At 38.4% G+C, this 18,838-nt stretch overlaps 2 protein-coding genes across 2 annotated transcripts; both read left to right on the forward strand.

Moving 5' to 3' along the window:
* Positions 1-978: 978 nt before the first annotated feature.
* Positions 979-17,131, forward strand: LOC111230008 (trichohyalin-like). Its single transcript, XM_022756539.1, has 7 exons — positions 979-1,086; positions 2,063-2,217; positions 2,336-2,492; positions 7,545-7,687; positions 15,466-15,538; positions 16,474-16,613; positions 16,725-17,131. Exons 2-7 carry the CDS (start codon positions 2,080-2,082, stop codon positions 16,848-16,850), a joined length of 777 nt encoding a protein of 258 aa, XP_022612260.1. The 5' UTR covers positions 979-1,086; positions 2,063-2,079; the 3' UTR covers positions 16,851-17,131.
* LOC111229963 (protein S100-G-like) lies at positions 7,008-8,245 on the forward strand. Its single transcript, XM_022756473.1, has 3 exons — positions 7,008-7,134; positions 7,545-7,687; positions 7,785-8,245. Exons 2-3 carry the CDS (start codon positions 7,547-7,549, stop codon positions 7,965-7,967), a joined length of 324 nt encoding a protein of 107 aa, XP_022612194.1. The 5' UTR covers positions 7,008-7,134; positions 7,545-7,546; the 3' UTR covers positions 7,968-8,245.
* Positions 17,132-18,838: the final 1,707 nt, after the last annotated feature.

The following is an 18,838-nucleotide window of genomic DNA, read 5'->3' on the forward strand; positions in this document are numbered from 1 at the left end:
AATTTTCTACTCTTAAAAAGATCATTTTACAAAGAGAATTTTGACAGTTTAGAGATGATATGTCCCTGGGGTGAGCATTTAACACTCAAGACCATCTCTGCAGATGAAGTTACCTGAAGGTAATGCCACTCTCTCCTTCAGAGGGAGGATGATGGTTGTTTTGTTTATTCCTCTCCCGTGATTGTGATGATCTGTGAGGTGGTAAAATGTAGGTAGATACATAGGCCTGTGTCAAAAACTCTGTTATGTTTAACAGAATAATGGTTGGATGTATTTACTGTGTTGTTTTTATGTGCATTTCAAAGGGGCGCTGGCGGCCTAAAAATTGGAGCAAAGGGCTTGACCACGATTCACACACTTCAAACAATGGTATAAAAAAAATAAAAAAAGAATCACGGGAAATTAAATCACCGAGGTGCTTTGAGCAAGGTTTGAACTCCCAGCAGTTCCAATGGAGCTGCTTCATGGCCATCAGATCAGACTGCTGTTGTTCTGGGCAGCTTCCAGGTGTGACTGTGTCAGTATGAATAGGGCGTTCCTGTCAAAGACAATGAAACTTCCTTAGCTAAATAAAGGCTTTGAAGAAGATATTACACATGCTATAAGGCTTGTCCATACTCAGCATGTCCCAGAATCCTGCAAGATGATGTGTGCGTTATTTGACTACTTAGTGTCATTTTGCAGTGCTGTTGGTGCGTCTTAATGCCAGCACTCAAATGGAGCTGGTGCTGGACATCTCTGATTCAGAAGTGACATCATTTTAAAATTCATGATTAAAAGTCTAAGATCAACTATTGTGGTGTTGATACAACGCTTTCCACATTTGACAGTTATGGATCCATCTCTGTATCTGTTGCGGTGACAGTGAAAGCGCTGCTAGGGATAATATTTGCACATGGCTTTTTCATCACGTTATTTTCTCTCTCTCTCTCTCTCTCTCTCTCTCTCTCTCTCTCTCCTTCCTTCTGTATCCCTCCCATCATATTGGGCGTTGCCAGCTGACTATAAATTCTTGAATAAACTGTGTGTGAGCCCCTGCTCACTTCGTTGAACCTCAAACCACAGTTTCTGCCTCTTCGTGTCCTGGTAAGTTCATTCTATTTATTTTAATACTTGCTTCTCTGTTTTTTGTTTTTGTTTTTATGTCGTTGTCTTACGTTCTTTTCAAAGTTGCCTGAGTTCATTCAGAAAACTGACTATCTCTTATGACTAAATACTGTAAAACTCAGTTGCTACATGTAGCCATGTAGACATGTAGTCTAAAATGCTTTTCAATGCTTTTTTTCGCAGTTAAAAGTCAGTAAAACATCGACATGTTTTCTTGGGTGGGCTTGGACGTTGTAGGCGCATTACGTAAGGGGGTTCCTCCTCTGACAAGTAGCGGCTGGCCCTCTGTTAGTCTTCTCTTAAGTTATTTCACTGTTCTTTGTCTTGAATGTCCGTAGAGCCTGCCTCTTTCTTTTTTTCTTTTTTTTTTTTTACTGAAACTCAACCAAATAAAGGGTGAAGTGAAGGGAGAGGCAGGGACAGAGGGAGAAGCTGTGGGATGTTACAGATAAGGACTTCAGTTTGTGTGCCAGAAGAGGATGTGTAATACACAAAGAATTTGCTTTGAGTGCCAGTAAATGCAACACTGACATCCTCACTTAACAATATGTTAGTTTTGGCTGAAACACTGAAACCTACTGCTTGACTGCAGCCTTACCGTTTGCAAAAATGAATGTGGCAATGCCACAATGTTAGTCATCCATGAAAAGTTAGTATGATACATTTTGCAGAAGTAAAAGTTCAAAAGTTATAGAAAGTTCTACTTTCCCAGTTGATTCATATTCTAAAAGGCTGTTTTAATATTGTAAGGTGAGGATCGAGGTCTAAACCTATTTTTAAAATCGCTTGGTAGTTGAAGCAGAGCATCACCCTTTATGCTTATATGTACTTAAAATGTTATTCTGCAATGTAACTTACAACAGCTGTCAGGTAGTGTAGTGAGGTAAAAGTATATTTCTCATGAAATTCATTATATTTTATATATATTATATATACTCATCTTTTCTCCTTTCAGCACCCATTTCTGGAGCCATGACTGAGTTGGAGAAAAGCATGGAGTCCCTGATTGTGATTTTCCACCACTATGCTGGTGAGGACAGCGATGGGAAGACCTTAAGCAAGAAAGAACTGAAAAAACTTGTTCAGACTGAGTTACCCTCCTTCCTGAAAGTAAGGCTCTTCTGTCCTCTTTCAAATCTGACCTCTATAATCAGTTCCCATCAATGTACCCACGTAACCTTTTGCTCTGACTTTAACTTTGCACCCTCTCTCATCAACTCTCTTTCAGGCCCAGCAAAACCCTAATGTCGTGGACCGTATCATGAAAGATTTGGACCAAAACAAAGATGCCAAGTTGGACTTTGAAGAATTCATGTCCCTCATCGTCGGCCTCTCAATGGCCTGTGAGAAGTGTTATGGGCTCCATGAAAAAAAGGGCAAGAAGTAATGGGCAAATAATACAGGGAACCATGACGCTGTGTTTTGTTTGTTTGTTTGTTTGTTTTTAGAGAAACAGAATATTGTAGCACAAATGTGCAAGATTTACAAGTAAAACTCCCCTCGACAAAATTTAACCGTGTGTTTGTCTGATTTCTCTTTTAGCATATTTTGTACAAAATGCTTTTTTAAATTCTACTTCTTGATGGAGCCGTCCTCTGGTTGCATTAAATGCTGCTATAGTTTTGTGCCATTTCATGAACACCTGGAACCATTTTAGTCAAGAACAGATCTGCCAATGTCAGAAAAATACCTCAGAATATACTGAGAATATTGATGAGTTCACATCTGATACACATCATTTCACTCATAAATCCTCCTTGATCATTCAGCTAAGGCAGCAATTTTTATACAGTATGTAAATGCTTCAATATGGGAATGTGCTGGTATCAGATAGGTGTGTTCCAAGGCCTGAATGAGGGTGCTTGCCTCTATGCCATGAGCTTAGAGGAGTTAGGGTTAGAGTTGTGCCAACCAAGCAAGATTATAAGTGCTCAGAAAAGTTTGTATGGTTGAAAGGTTTATGTTTTTTGGAGGTGGTGGTGTCTCTCTCGTGGCCGTCCTCCAGTTTAGATGCCAAACTGTGCATTTTTCTGCTATCTCACACATGTGGCACTGGCAGGCTTTATCCTGAGTTTGAATTTACCTAAAGGGACTTAACTCTAAATGCACATGGAAATCCACAGATGTAAGTGGGGAGAAAGTACTCAACATAGAATAACTGAATTGAGGTTTGTGCAGCCAAAAGATGTGGTACACTACTGTGGTTAATGCAACAGACCAACTATCAGTCAAGAAGAACACTTTCATAAGGCCTGTATACCCGCACATATACAAGGGAGTCATTTACAAACAAATAGTGGCTGGGTTTTTGTTTTATTTTCAATAGTGTCGTCAGTTTTTTCTGCTTGATTCTTGGGATAGTTGGCACTCATCAGCAGGTCGTACAAATCTTGCTGTGAAAGGAAACCACATGGGAGGAAGAAATACAGCAAGGATCCATGCCTAGCCTATAGTGCTGTAAAAGTCTGTAAAATCAATAGGCATTCGATCTGGCCAGTAGGCTACAGGTGTGTTAAGTAGATGCTTTTCACAGCAGATATAGTGATATGTCGTAGTAGAATAAGTCCCAGTAAGACATGGCAGTGTGGCAGTGAGTCAGCATCTACAATACCAGGCTTACAATACAGACTGTGTGCTGGTGCTTCATAGCAACTAAATCAATAACTAAGGAGTTTGTGTCAGATAACAGAATAAGAGACATGATACAGAGCCCAGCAGCACCCAGCATCATTCAGACGGGCAAGTCAAGGCAAGTACAGATTATCCACAGTCTCAACTGGGTCCCTGGAGCCTCCGACCTCTTGGGGGCCTCCAAACACCCACCAACTATGGCTTCATTCTTGTTTTTGTTTTGTGTTTGTTTTTTTTTATCAAATCATATAAATGAATTGAGTTTGTGTATGTTGAAATACAAACCAATGAATGCAGAGTTACTGAATTTGTAAACGCTGGCTGTGTCTGTATCTCTATGGTCTGTATCCTGATGATGACAAGTGAGGTCAGAGGAACCTGTAATTCAAAACCTTGGATTGTGAGTGTGAGTAGAGTGGATTGGGGGCGGGGGGGCCTCCAAGATTTTGTGCCCAGGGGCCTCTGCGTTCTTAATCCGGGCCTGGGTGAGGGAGTTAAATTGCCAATGCCAACAGAACATTGCTGGCACTAACGTATGAATAGTCTTGTTATTTAATATGTGGCAAACAACGAATGCGATTCAGCTACAAGCGTGAAGCTGAAACACGTTCCTTGTATGCCCCATATTAAATAACAAAACTATTCAAGTGTGAGTGCTGGCATCTCCTTTACCTTGTTGACTCAGCGAAGACCACGCACCCGATACAGTTTCCTACTCAGGACCAGATGGCGTTGTGCGCACTGCCACTGTTTTTCTCTTTGCCAACAGAACATTGTCTACTTGACATATAAGAGACAAACCACCAAGGACGTTCCCTGTGACACCAGCTCACACTTAAGCCTAAGCAGAATAGTGTTAAATTTTAAATTTGAATAGCAACATTATACCATTTCTGTGCTCTGCATTGCTTGTGTTCTGTTGAGCAGTGTTTGCTTTTGTTTGATTAGTGTTTGATGTGTGTTCTGCATGCTGATTTTGAAGCTTCATACTGTCTCATGTCTGTATTTCTTAACCTGCTACTTCATTACTTTTATGATATCTTACCAAAGGACTGTAGTTGAATTAACTGGTGAACACTGATCCTTATGAATAAAGAAATTAAATTTAAACAATATAATTTGAAACCATTCGGAAATCCCATTCTGTACTGTCTTCAACAAAAAACTTCACTTTGTCATTGTTTCTTTATAACAAGATGTAACAAGATATAACAAGAACCACAAGATGGCAGACATACTCAGTTCTAATCATTCTTCATCAAATAAAAGTGAGAGGTTTTTTGGTCATTGCATGTCAGCCTATAGCAAGCGCTGAAGTTTGTGATAAAATTGGTGAATTGGTCCTTTAAGCAGGATATTGTGTATTTTCTCAAATTCACCACTAGATGTCCTAAAGCTCCTAAAAGCCATTTCCGCAGTGTGGCTGTTCTGTCAGCATCTCCATCCACCTCTCTCTTACTTCAAAACCCTGAGTGAGGAAACACACTGTTCTGTAATAGTAAATGTTGCAGGGGTTATTCAGGGTGTTGGGCCAGATTTTAGAATACAACAACAGCCTCTATGCTAATTCAGCTGTATAGAGGTGATGCTGAATACTGTTGTTGGACAGAGCAATCAGTCACATTTGAAATTGAGCCGTTTCTAATTTAGTATTTTACTGAATTTGAATGTTTATTTTCTGAGCTGCCCTTTTCTCCTACTGCCTTGTAATACTTGTAGGTAAAATTACATACAAAATGTACATTGCACCAACATTTGGAATACCTGTCACCTCCCATTGCATTGTTTTGTTACTACAACCATGTAGAAATACCTGAATCACACACCCATAGTTTTCATTTAAAAAAGTCTTCTGTACCTCCCTCTGTTATATCTTTATAAATTTATATCTAAAAACCTGTCCTTAAAACTCTTACACCGGGTGGTTGATGAATATTGACAAGGGAGTTCAAAACTATTTCTATTTAATAGATAACCTTTCTCATTACAGTTTGCATGTTCATGGTGCAGACTTATCACTGCAGAGGTACAGAACCTCTCCAGCAGTGAAAGTGTAACTCATACCCCAACCAGCACAGTGTAGAAAGATGAACTTTTTTGTAATTAACACCACATGATCCTCCGTCTCATTTTCTTTCCCTCCCCTGCGAGGAGAATCTGATAGTATTCAATAAGTGAAAGTAATATGGTCTCAGTAAAGAGAGGTTGGCCCTGATCCATTGGAACTGACCTATAAAAGAGACTTGGCAGGGGGCAAGAGAGGGGAGGAGAAGAGAAAATGCTACCTTTTCTGCTGCCTTGGAACAGAGAAATGGAAAATAGAGACCGAGTTATATAACAGTAGAGCAGGATGAATGGGAGTGGCTCGGGTCAGAATCAGACATGTTCAAACACACAGTCGGGATGCTTACACTGGCTTACTTCATCTTCAGCAGACTTTTAACTGCTGCCGATTTTATTTAGTTCAGCTGAATTAAGTATTCAGTTTGTTTCCTTTGTGCGACTTGATGATGGCAGAAGTACATTGAACTATTCAGCAGTCGCAGGTCAATCTAAGTTACAAACAATCAGTCAAAAGTGTATTTTACATGATTCCAATAGTACAAAGAAATATAACACAATAAAAACTTGATTTCTGGGTTTATTTCTAAACCTTTCAAACACTAGAATTGTCAACCTAAATAGTAACAGTGCGGTGATGGTAGTTATACTGTAGCATTACCTATTGTTTTGATATAGTCCCCATCACTAACTAAATTTGCAAAACTTCTAAAACCTTGTGAATAGGAAATAAACTGTAGCCCTATTTATATGGAACACTAGCAAAACTGTAGTGCAAACAGGAGGGATCAGACATGCGTAGAGACACAGATTACATACACAAACCCATGGCTGTGACTGTAACTTTCCATTTACTCTGGCAGCTTTTCAGCCTAGAAGGCCGGACTAAGCAGCTCCTCAATAAAAAAAAAAAAAAAAATTCCCCCGCCTTACTCCATCTGCAACAGAATAGTTCATGCAGTGTTGCATGCGCACACACACACACACACACACACACACACACACACACACACACACACACACCTTCATTTAAGGAGTGTAAAATACTGCAACCATTTTCTCTGTAAAGCAATAACAAATAAACTGTTTTTACAGTGTTGTATGATACAACTGTGAGACAGGAAAAACAACATTGGGTAGAGTGGGGCACATTACCCAGGCATGAAACACTGCTGGTGAGTGTGTGTGTGTGTGTGTGTGTGTATGAGACAGTGTGTGTCTCCTCTTTAAGAGGAGGCTTTCCCCTCAGTCTGACAACAGTCTCATCTGGGTCCAAGCTGGTGACACAGACGTGATCTCTCTTCATTTCTCTTCTGGGTGAACGTGAACTCTGAGGTGAGTACTGAGGGAAAGCAAGATGTGGAGTTAGGGATTTCTGTGGAAGGAAGGAAAGTAGTAGCTTTTAATCCAGGTACTGTGAAGTGTGTGACAGTTGATGCAATTCAGCAGATTGTTGTCTATAAACTGACAACATTGTTAATGAGCTAAAACTTCAGAGTATTTCATGGCATTTACTAAACTTATTCTGTGTTTATTCTATACTGCAGAATAGGAAGCTCTGAACATTTGATTTTGATCCTCTGACTTTTACATCCTATGATTATGCCTACAAACATTTGTCTACAATATGTGTCTGACTCTTTCAGATTTCATAAGGCCTGACAACAGTGTCTGCAGAAATTTTTCTCCTATGTCTCTGTTTCTTCATTAATAAAATCATTAACAATCTTTGTTTCCATTTTCAGTTATGGCTCGTCTGGATCAGGTCATTACAAACATTGTAGATGTATTTCTGGAGTATGCTGATGATGAAGGCAAGAAACGACAGCTTAACAAAGAGGAGTTAAAGAAGGTGTTCGAGCAAGAAATACAAAGCCCTGAGTTAAAGGTAAGCGCTGCAACACATGCATGTTTTCCTATTTCTTATTCAATATCCACATGTGCATGTCATACTCCTCATTTAACTGTATGAATGTATATTCCAGGGTAAAATCAATGCAAATGACATTGAGGAAGCTATGGAGACGATGGATAAAAACCATGATGGTGAGGTCAACTTCCGAGAGTTTTGCCGGTGTGTGTGTGACCTGGCCAAATGCTACTACCACAAGAAGACGGGCAAGGGAGGCAAGAAATCCAAGGGCAAAGAACAAGAAGAGGAACAATAAGACTTAAGATTCAAACTCTTAAAATGTTTGTGGGACCATAATATATTTTAAAAAAATATGCTATTCATATGGCATACACACAACATAGATGTAATATATCACACTGCCTAGAACCCTGAAAACAGATGCTGTTGGTATCAAGCCATTTGCACACGTTTCTTGTGTCTTAAACTTGCATGCAAAATGTGATATTCATTGTTTTTGTCTCTCCATAACCTGTTTTCAAAGAAGTTTCCATTCAATACCTGAAGTGAAAATAAATAAAAACTAGAACATTTGATTTGTTGAGGGCTTCCTTTGCTGTTTATATTCAATCGCTATACAGTATCTTGTTGCTATGTATCTGGTGTCATTGCTGCGGAAGGAAACAAGCACAAACTCATCAAACATTCAACAGACATCACTCACTATGTTCTCCAGTGCCCACGTCATTGTCAGTGCTTCATGAAAGGAAATGTCTGGTCTATAACTTTCCGGTCCTGCTGACTGAATTCTCCACAGGTTAAAATTTTGACCAATAGCTTTTTTCACACCATGAAAGTCATTACAACTCCGTGTCCCTCTGTATTCTACTGTCTCTCCATTTATTTATGTGAAACCAACTGAAAATCAGAGGTAAACACCTTTCAACTGGATTTTCATTCACTCCACTCCAACTGTTAACTCACTCACGTTCCAGCCGGTCTAGAAACAAACGCATATTTGTATGCCTTGCTCCAGCCTCCCTGAAAGGGGTTAACGATTGGTTGCCTGTCTGCTGGCTGAAATGTGCTGTTGCGGACAGTAATGCAAACAAATGAGACAGAGTGAGAAAACAAGTAGTCATGGTTAGGACAGGGTGTGCCAGTTTACTGTTAATCCTATTGAAGACCTAAAGGGCCAACAGCCTATAGCAGTACAGGTAACACTAGGATTTAAGCTTTAAGATTTAACTTGCAGGACCTGTACGACCTGCTCCTGTTCATTGCCATACAGCATGAGCATGGGTGGTGTAACTTGTGCATATATATGAAATTGTTTGAGTCTGCATGGCTGACAACAAAGTGTTAACTCCCGCATGTTAATTCATTTCTGATTTAATTTCTGGGTGTTTCTTTTTATGTTTGTAATCATGGCAAATGAAATCAAAATGTCTTACATCTAATTTGTCATCCTACACAATCCAGAGGTAGTGTATACGTCCACTAACAATATACTCTAAACCTGTGTCCAAAAGTTTGTGTTCAGAAGCTTTAAATTGTCACACACTGTCATGTAACAGTGGAGAACTTCAGTGATTCAGTGCTGTTCGGTTTTTCTGGACTTTAATTGTTTTCATTTTGTGCCCTCATCACTTCCTGAATTTCACCCATTACTTGTCTGTAGTTGCCATGTTGACTGTGAGCAGATCCAACTGTATAAGTGCACTCTCCCCACTGTCTGCCAGGTGGAGCTACTGTATCAAAATGCTGACTTTCCTCAATAGAAGGGAGTATCTGCCAGCATACCATTGCCCATGCAAGAAAGTCATGTTCTCTCATGCATCTTCAATGAGTTCCTATGAACTAAAACATCTTCCAGACACAGATTAATTAACATATTTTTGTGCAAATCTAATTTGGTTTACACAAACCCTAAATAACCCTATAAATTGTGTAAGAATAAAAATGCATAATCCTTCTTATAGGGTTTTTCCAGGGTTACATATACAGATGTATAATGAGTCCAAAAAATCAAAAAGAGAGGACACAAATAAATGAAGTGTATGTTTAAAGTAAAGAGTATATTTTAAAATAGTATATATCTACCTTATCTAACCAAAGTATTCTTAATGTAAGTTTAATTTCATCATTAAATGAGAAAAATAGATGAAAAGTTATTCATGATGGGAAAGAATGCTCATGATTAGTCAAATTTATGTGATAAAAAGTCAAACTTGAACTTAAATAAAATAGAAGGGAAGATAGAGAGCAACTAAAGACTTAAACCTCAGCTTAATTACAATGGACTCATTGAGGTTTGAGAATTTCATCATTTGTTTCAGACAAGATAAAAGAGAGGACAAAAAGTTGGGTTCATTTAATCCCTTCCTTTTGATTTGCAGACATGACTGAATGTTTTACATATCTATCACCAATATCTGACTGGACACAGCTCACAGGCCCTCACCTGGTTCACCTCCATTTTTCAGTTTGAACTGTTTATCAGCTTCATAATGACGGTATTCTCAAACAAATACATGCAAATACAGATACAAAGAAGCAGATGAGAAAAAAATATAAAAGGCAAATACAAACTGACATGCAGTGAACTTGGTGGTAGATATGTAAAAAGTTCAGTCATCATGTCTGTAAATCAACTGTTTGTCCTCTCTTCTATCTCCTCTAAAACAAATTATGAAATTCTCAACCCCTCCACTAGTCCTTTGTAATTAAGCTGTGGTGTAAGTCTGTCACACCCTCCCTCTGTCTTCCATTCTATTTCATTCAGATGTGACATAAAAATATAAGGTTCTCATAAGTTTAAACAGTACATAAAATATATGATTTTTCCTTACAGGATGCACACAACACACAGCTGGGAATTAAAAAAAGAACAAAAGAAGCGGAAAAGTAGCTTATTTACTGTGCAAAGCATCTATGTGACATGTTTATGACATATTCGAGCTTAGCACAAAGACTAAAAGCAGGGGAAATACAGCCAATAGAATATTCTCCAAAATATTCAAGAATTATTTATGTAAACTTAACACAAAGGTACAAAGTAAAACCATCTTTTTTTCCTCTTCAAACTGAAAGAGTCTCTTTTGAAACATGTTGAGATTCTTAAGCCTCAAATACACAGGGGATTTACTGCATAATAATTATTACAAACAAAACACAGACGGCACACCCATAACGAAGAGGACTACACATGAGAGTCAGAAGTGACCATAATAGCAGAGAGATTTTATGTTCTCCATGCTTAAATTAATAGAGTCTGTGATAGAATCACTTGGATTCGCTTTTCGCAGCTGATCCCTTCAAAAGTTTCAATAGTGGAGCCATTGTAACTTGGAGGAGTGTCTTTGAGTGTGTCCAAGTGAGAAACGGAGTATGTTCAATTCAAACAGTGCGCATGTCCTCATACTTCATCAAACTCCACAAAGTGTTAACTCACTCACAGTCTAGTCAGTCAGAAGGGGCATCTGCAGGTATTGAGATAAGAAATGAATATCATGCATATGACAAGGAAGGGAGACAAGTCAGGTTAAAGCGCTAATAATATTGTGTTTTATTAGAAATAACCACAAATATTTACAAAGAATAAACAGGGGATGCATCATTACACAGCAGTAGTGGGTGTATGAGGAATGTGTGTATGTGTCCTGTCTGTCAAAATGGAACAGGTTAGATCACTAATCGCTATTTGCCATGAAATGAGCTGCAAAGTCAGACCTGTTCTTGCAAATGTATATGTACAATTAGTATTGCACAAGTAAGAGCAGCTATTAGCCAAGAGCAGCACAAATAATGGCATTTGAGCTGTTTAGCCTGTAAATTATATTGAATTCATTACTGGTTTGACATTTATGTGTACCAGTTTGCTCACAGTTTCTGGTTGCCAACCTGAATATATAAAAAAAATTTTAAAAAAAGTTTGTGTTTGTGTTTAGAGACTATGAATAATCACACTGGGAACACTGGGAGAAATGTGAGTGTTACTATAATTTCTTTCTGGGAAATATCCTTCAGACTTTCTCGCCCTCACCACTTCCAAAGTCACAGTCACAGCCAAGGCTCATCGATGGGGTTAAAACGCCGACTGTGTGCTCCATTCACCTTTCCTGCCCAGGAGGAGCAATAAAGTGAATATCTGACATGAACCCTCTTCCAGACTCAAAACATTTAACATATTTTATGTAAACTTATTATGTCAAATTAAGTTAATAAGTGCTCTGCAAAGGACCCAAATTACTAGCTTCAGAGGTAAAATTATACTAAGAGTAAGCATAAATTAACTCTAATGTCTATTCTATTCCACAAAGACATATAATTAATCCTGAAGACTACAGGAGACTGCACATAAGTAAATGAAGCAAATGCATGTTTTAGTAAAGTGCTTCCTGTTTTTGTTCTGCTGGAACATGCCATGGAGCTATGTCTCTACTGAAGACACGAATGAAAATGATGTTGATCCTCCCCTCTAACTATTGATAAGACTCCACCCAAAGTCTTTATTTGGAGAGTAAAGTTATACTTCGGCTGAAAAACATTTGAAATTTCTCAGAGAACAGATAAAGATACAGCTTGTGTTATTCAGCTGAGCTACTCTTCGTGTTAGAAGTCCCTACCAGAGGGACCACCTGACCGGGCCTCTGGCGGAGAGAGGGAAACACCCTAGATGTAATCACTTCCTCCTTTACAAACTAAAAATGACAAAAACGGTTGGAAAAGAAAAAGAGACATGATTTGAGACATAGCATAATTACATCAACTACTGTATATTAGTCATCATTTTTTCCTCGGGTGAGTAATTCCATAAATTTGGTGCCATAAATGGTGATAAGATAAAATACAAAATGCTTCACTCACAAACATGAATTTATCTCTATAGGACGGTCAGAAAGAGTCAAACAACACCAACACCAACCAACACAGTTTAATGTACTTCCTTGTGAGATTTTGGGATATTTGATCAAGATGATTTCATGAGATTTGAAATATTGGATCAAGGTGATTGTGCTTGTAGAATTAATTCATCATCATAGATCCATTTGATGTGACAAAAATTAGACAGATGGCTTGTTTGCACGGTGAAATTCTGTCACTACATCTTCCAAAGGAAAACACCAATAAATTCATATAGGGCAGATGGATATCTATTTGTAATTAACATCCACAAAGAGGTAGTGACTTTTGGAACAATTTAAAGCTCTTAAAAGACTCAACAAAAACACAACAGCCACAGCTGGAACAGAGCCTGGCAACAGGGGTTACCTTTTACGAATGATTCTTCTGTTGAATCTGGGCTTCTTACCGTGGTATATGGAGTTCATGAATATGCAAGGAGAAAATTACTGTACCTGCACATGTAAAAATAAGGATATTATTTAATAGTAAGTCCAATCACCTACAGTTTGTTTGTGTTACAAGAGCATATTGCCAGTAACTGATTTAGCATAAGCAATATTAATGCAAACTGACAAAACAATGTGTGTGAGACCAGAGACCAGAGACCAGAGACCAGAGAGAGGAGAAAGAAAGAGAGAAATGAGAGAGTCATACCCTGAGCAAACATGGATTCCATTGTGTTGGACTCTGAAGGTCTCATATTTCCTGGCACCCTTTAGTAACTCTTTGTAAACCAAGCTGCCTGGTAGCAGCAGCATTATTTCAGCAGGAAACCTCAGTTGCCAAAAGAACTAGTTTTGATCTGGTGTTCCCTCCCAGGAAAACATTCAGCCAAACCATCATAAACTGTAATGAACTCAACTGGATTATAACACACTGCGCAAGTGGAGCTGCTTATGGCTACAGGCCTTTTTTTGATCAAGCTACATTAATCGATTGCATGTGTGATACAGATACAGATATCACAGGGGAGGTGACTGATGTGTTCATATTATGTGTACATTATATAACTTGTACATTTCAGAGCACTGAACAGCGAAACTGAAAATGATTGGGGACGAATGAGGACAAGACAGCAAGAAAAAAAAAAGTCTTTCTTTCTATCTTTTGTTCTGTCTTGATTTATATGGCATCTGAAATCAGTGCTTCATAATGTAATTTAGCTACTTCCTCCATGAAATCCTCCTCTCAGGGTAAACAAACCCATATCTGCACACACACATGCAACCACTGAGTTGTAGTGGAAAGTTTTTTTGGTGTCGTTACCAACAGAGAGGCAGAGAACTCACAGTACACAACAGCTGCCTGTTTTGCCAAAAACAAAGAGCCCTGCCCTAACAGCAGCACTAGTGTGTTACACTGCATTGTTTAGATTGCCCACAAAAAGCAGAATTTAGAAAAATTTGCTAGTATAGATACCATACTTTTGCTCAGGTTACTAGAGTTCTGCATTTACAAATTTTTCACTTCTGCTTCTAATGACTGAATGTCTGTACCAACTTTTGTGGCATTCCAGTCAGTAGATGTGTTTATGTTGTTAGTTTTCAGTCTGGAGCGACTGCCTGAAAAACATCAAATCAGTATGTTCTTTACACAAGTGAAGGCAGATAATTTGAGACGGTAGTCCCGGTGCATTCCTGCTGATTGTTTCCACTGATTTTACCGAAAATGGCGCAGTAGAAAAACTTGTCCTGCGTTTGGTGTCAGGGCTGATTGCTTTTCAAAGCTTAATTAATGGTACAGCTAGGACACAGTTTGGTTGAGGATCATTCCCAAAGTAGGTTTCGTAGATGTTTGAGACTTTGTTCTGCCCTTCGAATTACTTGGATAATCCTCAAGGACTCTACCACAAGCAGCTGTGTTTCACCATAGGATCTCATTCTATGGTACAGTCCCTTGTGTGTTTGAATCTCAGAGGTAATCTGCGCTATGAAACCATGACAACATTTTTATTTCTGATGTGCTGAGCAGATAACTTTCATGTGATGTGTGTGTGTGTGTGTGTGTGTGTGTGTGTGTGTGTGTGTGTGTGTGTGTGTGTGGGTTGTTTTTTTTTCTTACCAGCAAACATTCTCTGCCAGTGAATCAGTGTCTCCAGACCCCGCCTCTTCTTCTTACTTCATGTACTGGCATCTCTGTCTCTAACCAAAGCCAGCCCCTCCTTCTGATCATCAGTTCTGCCTTCAAAAGATTGCTTAAAAAGTACAGACATTTTGTACTTGAAGAAACATATATGCTTGTAGCAAACTGTGGCATTTATGTATGAATACCTAAACATACAGAAGGGTCCTGCAGGGAGGTCTTTCAGAGACATAGAACCCCGGTAATTAAGTGACATTTCAGTAAACAATAAAACCAGATTAATAAAATTGCAAATTGCTTTATGAATTATGACTTGAACTTAAACAGTAAATACATACATCAAAAATTGTGCTACTTAACACCTGCCTGATATACAACCAAAGAAAAACAAGAAGAATTTTCACACTCGTGAAACCATTCTTTAGCCCCTGTGTCCTCTAACAGTAGTGCTTTGATGATAAAACTACAAAGGTGTTGCTATATCAAGTTAATGTATATTCTGTTGAGTAGTTTAATTTAATGTAGTGCATCCTTACTTTTAGCTGATTGTGTGTTTTGGTGTGAAATTGTTATCTGTGAATTAAATAGTAACTATTATGAGCTTTGAGATAAAGTGTGAACAAGCCATATTTCCCACCAAAATAATAATAAGGTAAATAAAGAGTACCCTATAAGCACTCTTATGTGACATGAAAAGCGAGAAAGAGTAGCAGCATTGAAAATTAGGAAGTTTTCCTGTAGAGCAGAAAGAAAAATGTGTGAGAAAAAAAGAGAGAAAGATGGGGCGGGCCTGGAGAGAGGGTGTGTCGAACTCTCTTTAAAAGGATTGTGTCTATGCTCTTCTCCCAATCCCTCTCTCCCATCGTCTCGATCCACACAAGTCTTCATACAACTTTGGTAAGTGGAAATATGTTTTAAAATGGTTCTTTAATATACATTATTATTACTTTTAGACAAACCATGTTTGCATTTGATGTATCTAAATAATTAATACGTAATATGCAGCATTATGTGGCATGAGATGCATGAATGATCTTCTGGGTGTGGTTTGAGTAGAATGTGGAATGATGGGTCTGAGCAGGATAACAATAATCTACAGTATGACACCCTATGAATGTACAGATATTATTATTACAGTTACTATAGTGAAAATAGTGGGAATTAAGTAAACTGAGGCTACCTAGGTTTCCATTAAACAACATATAAAACGACTGAAAAGTTGTTTAAAAACATCTATGGATGTGCAGAAAGGTTGGAAAATAAAACAGGAACTGAATATCAGCGTGTGAGGACAGATTTTGACTGTGCCGAGCCAGAGCCATTGAGAGGAAATGACCAGTGACGTGGGTGGATAAGCAGACTATGCTGAAAGGAAATTCTTGAATTGTTTTACGAAAACATCAAACTTGCTTGTCACACGCAAACTACCAATTTTTTCCCTGTTTTTCCCTGTTTCACCATCCATACTTAATGATGTCGCCTGTTTAAAACCAGTGGTGACTAGAACACTCCCAAGAGACAGAGAAAAGTTGGCATAAGAAAGAACAGAGTGAAACTTAGACAATAGAAAAATTATTTTAGTCTGCACGGAATCCCTTTCATGAGACATGAAGTGGAGAGTTGGGCAGAAACATCCCTGACTGCATTCTAACAAGCTGTTCAACCACGTCAGGTCTTTTAATTCAGCATTCCAAAGTGGTAAAGCCCGATCCATGTTTGAATGTAGGACGAAGCATTAACACATTACCACAACCATGTACAATGAATACCCAAACAAATAAATAAATAAATCAACAATGGGATACACTGTCAACAGTATTTTCTCGTTTCAGTCACCATGTCAGGACTTGTGCAGGCAATGGCAATACTCACGGATACTTTCCAAAAATACTCTGGAAAAGAAGGAGACAAAGACACTTTGACCAAGGGAGAACTCACTGAACTGCTCCGTAAGGAGCTTCCTGGAGCAGGAGTAAGTAGAAAAGATGAAGTGCCATTGCTACACACAGCTGTGAATGTCTCTTTGCCATATTGCTGAAGTTTTACTAGTTCCTTACAACTCCTCCTGTCTTTCTTTCATTAGGACTCAAACAAAGCTGCAGTGGACAATTTCTTCAGCATGCTGGATAATGACAAGGATGGTGTTGTTGATTTCACGGAGTATGTCACTTTTGTAACGGCCCTCACCGTGCTCTTCAATCAGAAATAAATACTTTGGCCTCATTGATTCATAACCTTCTTGCCTTATTTGATTTGTACTAAATGAAAAAGCTGAGTATTCCAACTTGCACCAGTATTACAGTCACATCTATAAAATATGTCATTATCATATGTTCTAAGCAAAGGTTGGTTAAACAAATACATTGATGAGGTTATTACATACAGTATGCTCCAGGGAATTGAAATGTGCTGACTTTGAGTGTATATCACTGATTGTGAATGTCACAAGTGATAAATAAAGAAACAAAATAAATGATGTCAAATTTTAAAGGTGTTGTTTTGTGTGTGCTTCCAAATAAACCACAAAGCTGTGCAAACTCAGGAGCCTGGCAATCTGTACTGCACACATACTAGGCAGAATTACCATTAATCATCTTTGATCTGCCTTTTGATATAACATTAACGGAAGTGTCAGTCTCTTAGCTCATCATTAGAGGGAACAATCCCATAGTTAAACTTTCACTATTATGACACTGTTTGGATGTTTTACACATTGAACAGGAAACAAGACTTAAGGAAAAGCAAACAGCTTTATACCTGCATGTGGTCCTTAATAAGTTTAGTATGAGTTTAAAACTAGAGCGACCTATTTGAAGTAAGTAAGTAATAAAATATGTCTCCAAACCCCATAAGCAGCTTACTTTATCTCCAGAAAATAACAAAATATCCTCAGTTTATCTTTACACACATGTTCTTGTATGTTTCAGGAAGTAATGTACTTGTGATCACACAATGTTTGTCATTTGGTCATCCACTACAGATTTTCCTATGTACCCACAGTCTCTCCAATGCTGCCCCCTTGTGTGTAGATTTTTCACTCTCAAGTGTCCATGAAAATGTATTTTCCTGTGGTGTTGCAGCTGGAATCAATCAGCCTTTGAAATAAAGAGGATGTGTAATATTTACCAAATCCTCTTAAAGGAGAAGAATGACATACTGTGTGTGTTCAGTTAGCCTGTAGAAAGCATGAATGACAGTTGGATAAAAAAAAAAACAAGAGTTGTCTTTAGCCTCGCAGCTATCACATCGCAGCTGAAGGACAAAACAGCAGCCGTGGTTGGATTAACCTGTTAGGTAAGCATTAATGACCCTGTCCCCCAATTCCCACCCTGTGAACACCTTGTCACTTTCAAGTTCCCATCATTGAACCAAGCAGACTCCATATAGCAGTTTCATTATTTGCCCAGACACCTTGAAAACAACCAGTTCCAATCCATTGTGGCAGCTCAGCCATAAATTCTACCTTTACAAACTCAGCAATGTTCAGTTTTTAGTAGAGAGGTGTTCATTTAAGTATATGTTTATTATTGAGGTTGTAGTTCTCAGTGCTGTTGCACTGGACAACATTATATTGAGAGGTGTTTCTAATGTTTTCTCCTCCCTGTTAACAAATGTGAGGGAGAGAGAATATAAGAAACATATTTGTTTATTCATATACCCCTTATTTATATTGTAATATTTTTCAATCAACATGCGACCTAAGACCCATTCAGAGATTTCAGGGCTAAACCCTGGATTTCCCCGTGGTTATCCATGTTTCTGGAGGATTTGATGTTCCCCTGTCAAGCTGACTGAAATAAGATTATATCACCTACCATTACCTACTACATGACATGACAATCACATATTTTCATGTGCATCATTATATGCAAATATGACTTGTAGCTTTCCCACACTGGTCTCACTGGAATGAAAATGGGTTTATGTGACAGGAAAGGCAAGAAAGAGTACATTCCTGCTTTGACATTTTGACATTTGTAAGTGTTGCTGGGGAAAAGATAGAAAGAAAAATGAGAAAAATGACAGAAAGAGGAATGTGGGCTTGGAAAGAAGGTGTGTTGATCACTGTTTAAAAGGGTTTGCGTTTGTGCTCTCCTCTCAAATCCCTCTCTTCCACGCTCTCGATCTACCCAAGTCTTCATACAACATTGGTAAGTGGAAATATGTTTTAAAATCTTGTTTAAAAATACTTTTTTG

The sequence above is a fragment of the Seriola dumerili genome, unplaced genomic scaffold (assembly GCF_002260705.1).
Source record: "Seriola dumerili isolate Sdu_G_001 unplaced genomic scaffold, Sdu_1.0 BDQW01000258.1, whole genome shotgun sequence".
NCBI classification, from domain to species: domain Eukaryota; kingdom Metazoa; phylum Chordata; class Actinopteri; order Carangiformes; family Carangidae; genus Seriola; species Seriola dumerili.

Excerpts from the sequence above, each read along its gene's own strand:
- LOC111230008 (XM_022756539.1), top strand. The coding sequence starts at position 2,080 with ATGACTGAGTTGGAGAAAAGCATGGAGTCCCTGATTGTGATTTTCCAC. Across the intron at positions 7,688-15,465 it reads TACAAAGCCCTGAGTTAAAG|GATTGTGTCTATGCTCTTCT; the intron begins GTAAGCGCTGCA and ends TCTCTTTAAAAG. Across the intron at positions 15,539-16,473 it reads CAAGTCTTCATACAACTTTG|TCACCATGTCAGGACTTGTG; the intron begins GTAAGTGGAAAT and ends TTCTCGTTTCAG.
- LOC111229963 (XM_022756473.1), top strand. The coding sequence starts at position 7,547 with ATGGCTCGTCTGGATCAGGTCATTACAAACATTGTAGATGTATTTCTG. Across the intron at positions 7,688-7,784 it reads TACAAAGCCCTGAGTTAAAG|GGTAAAATCAATGCAAATGA; the intron begins GTAAGCGCTGCA and ends TGTATATTCCAG.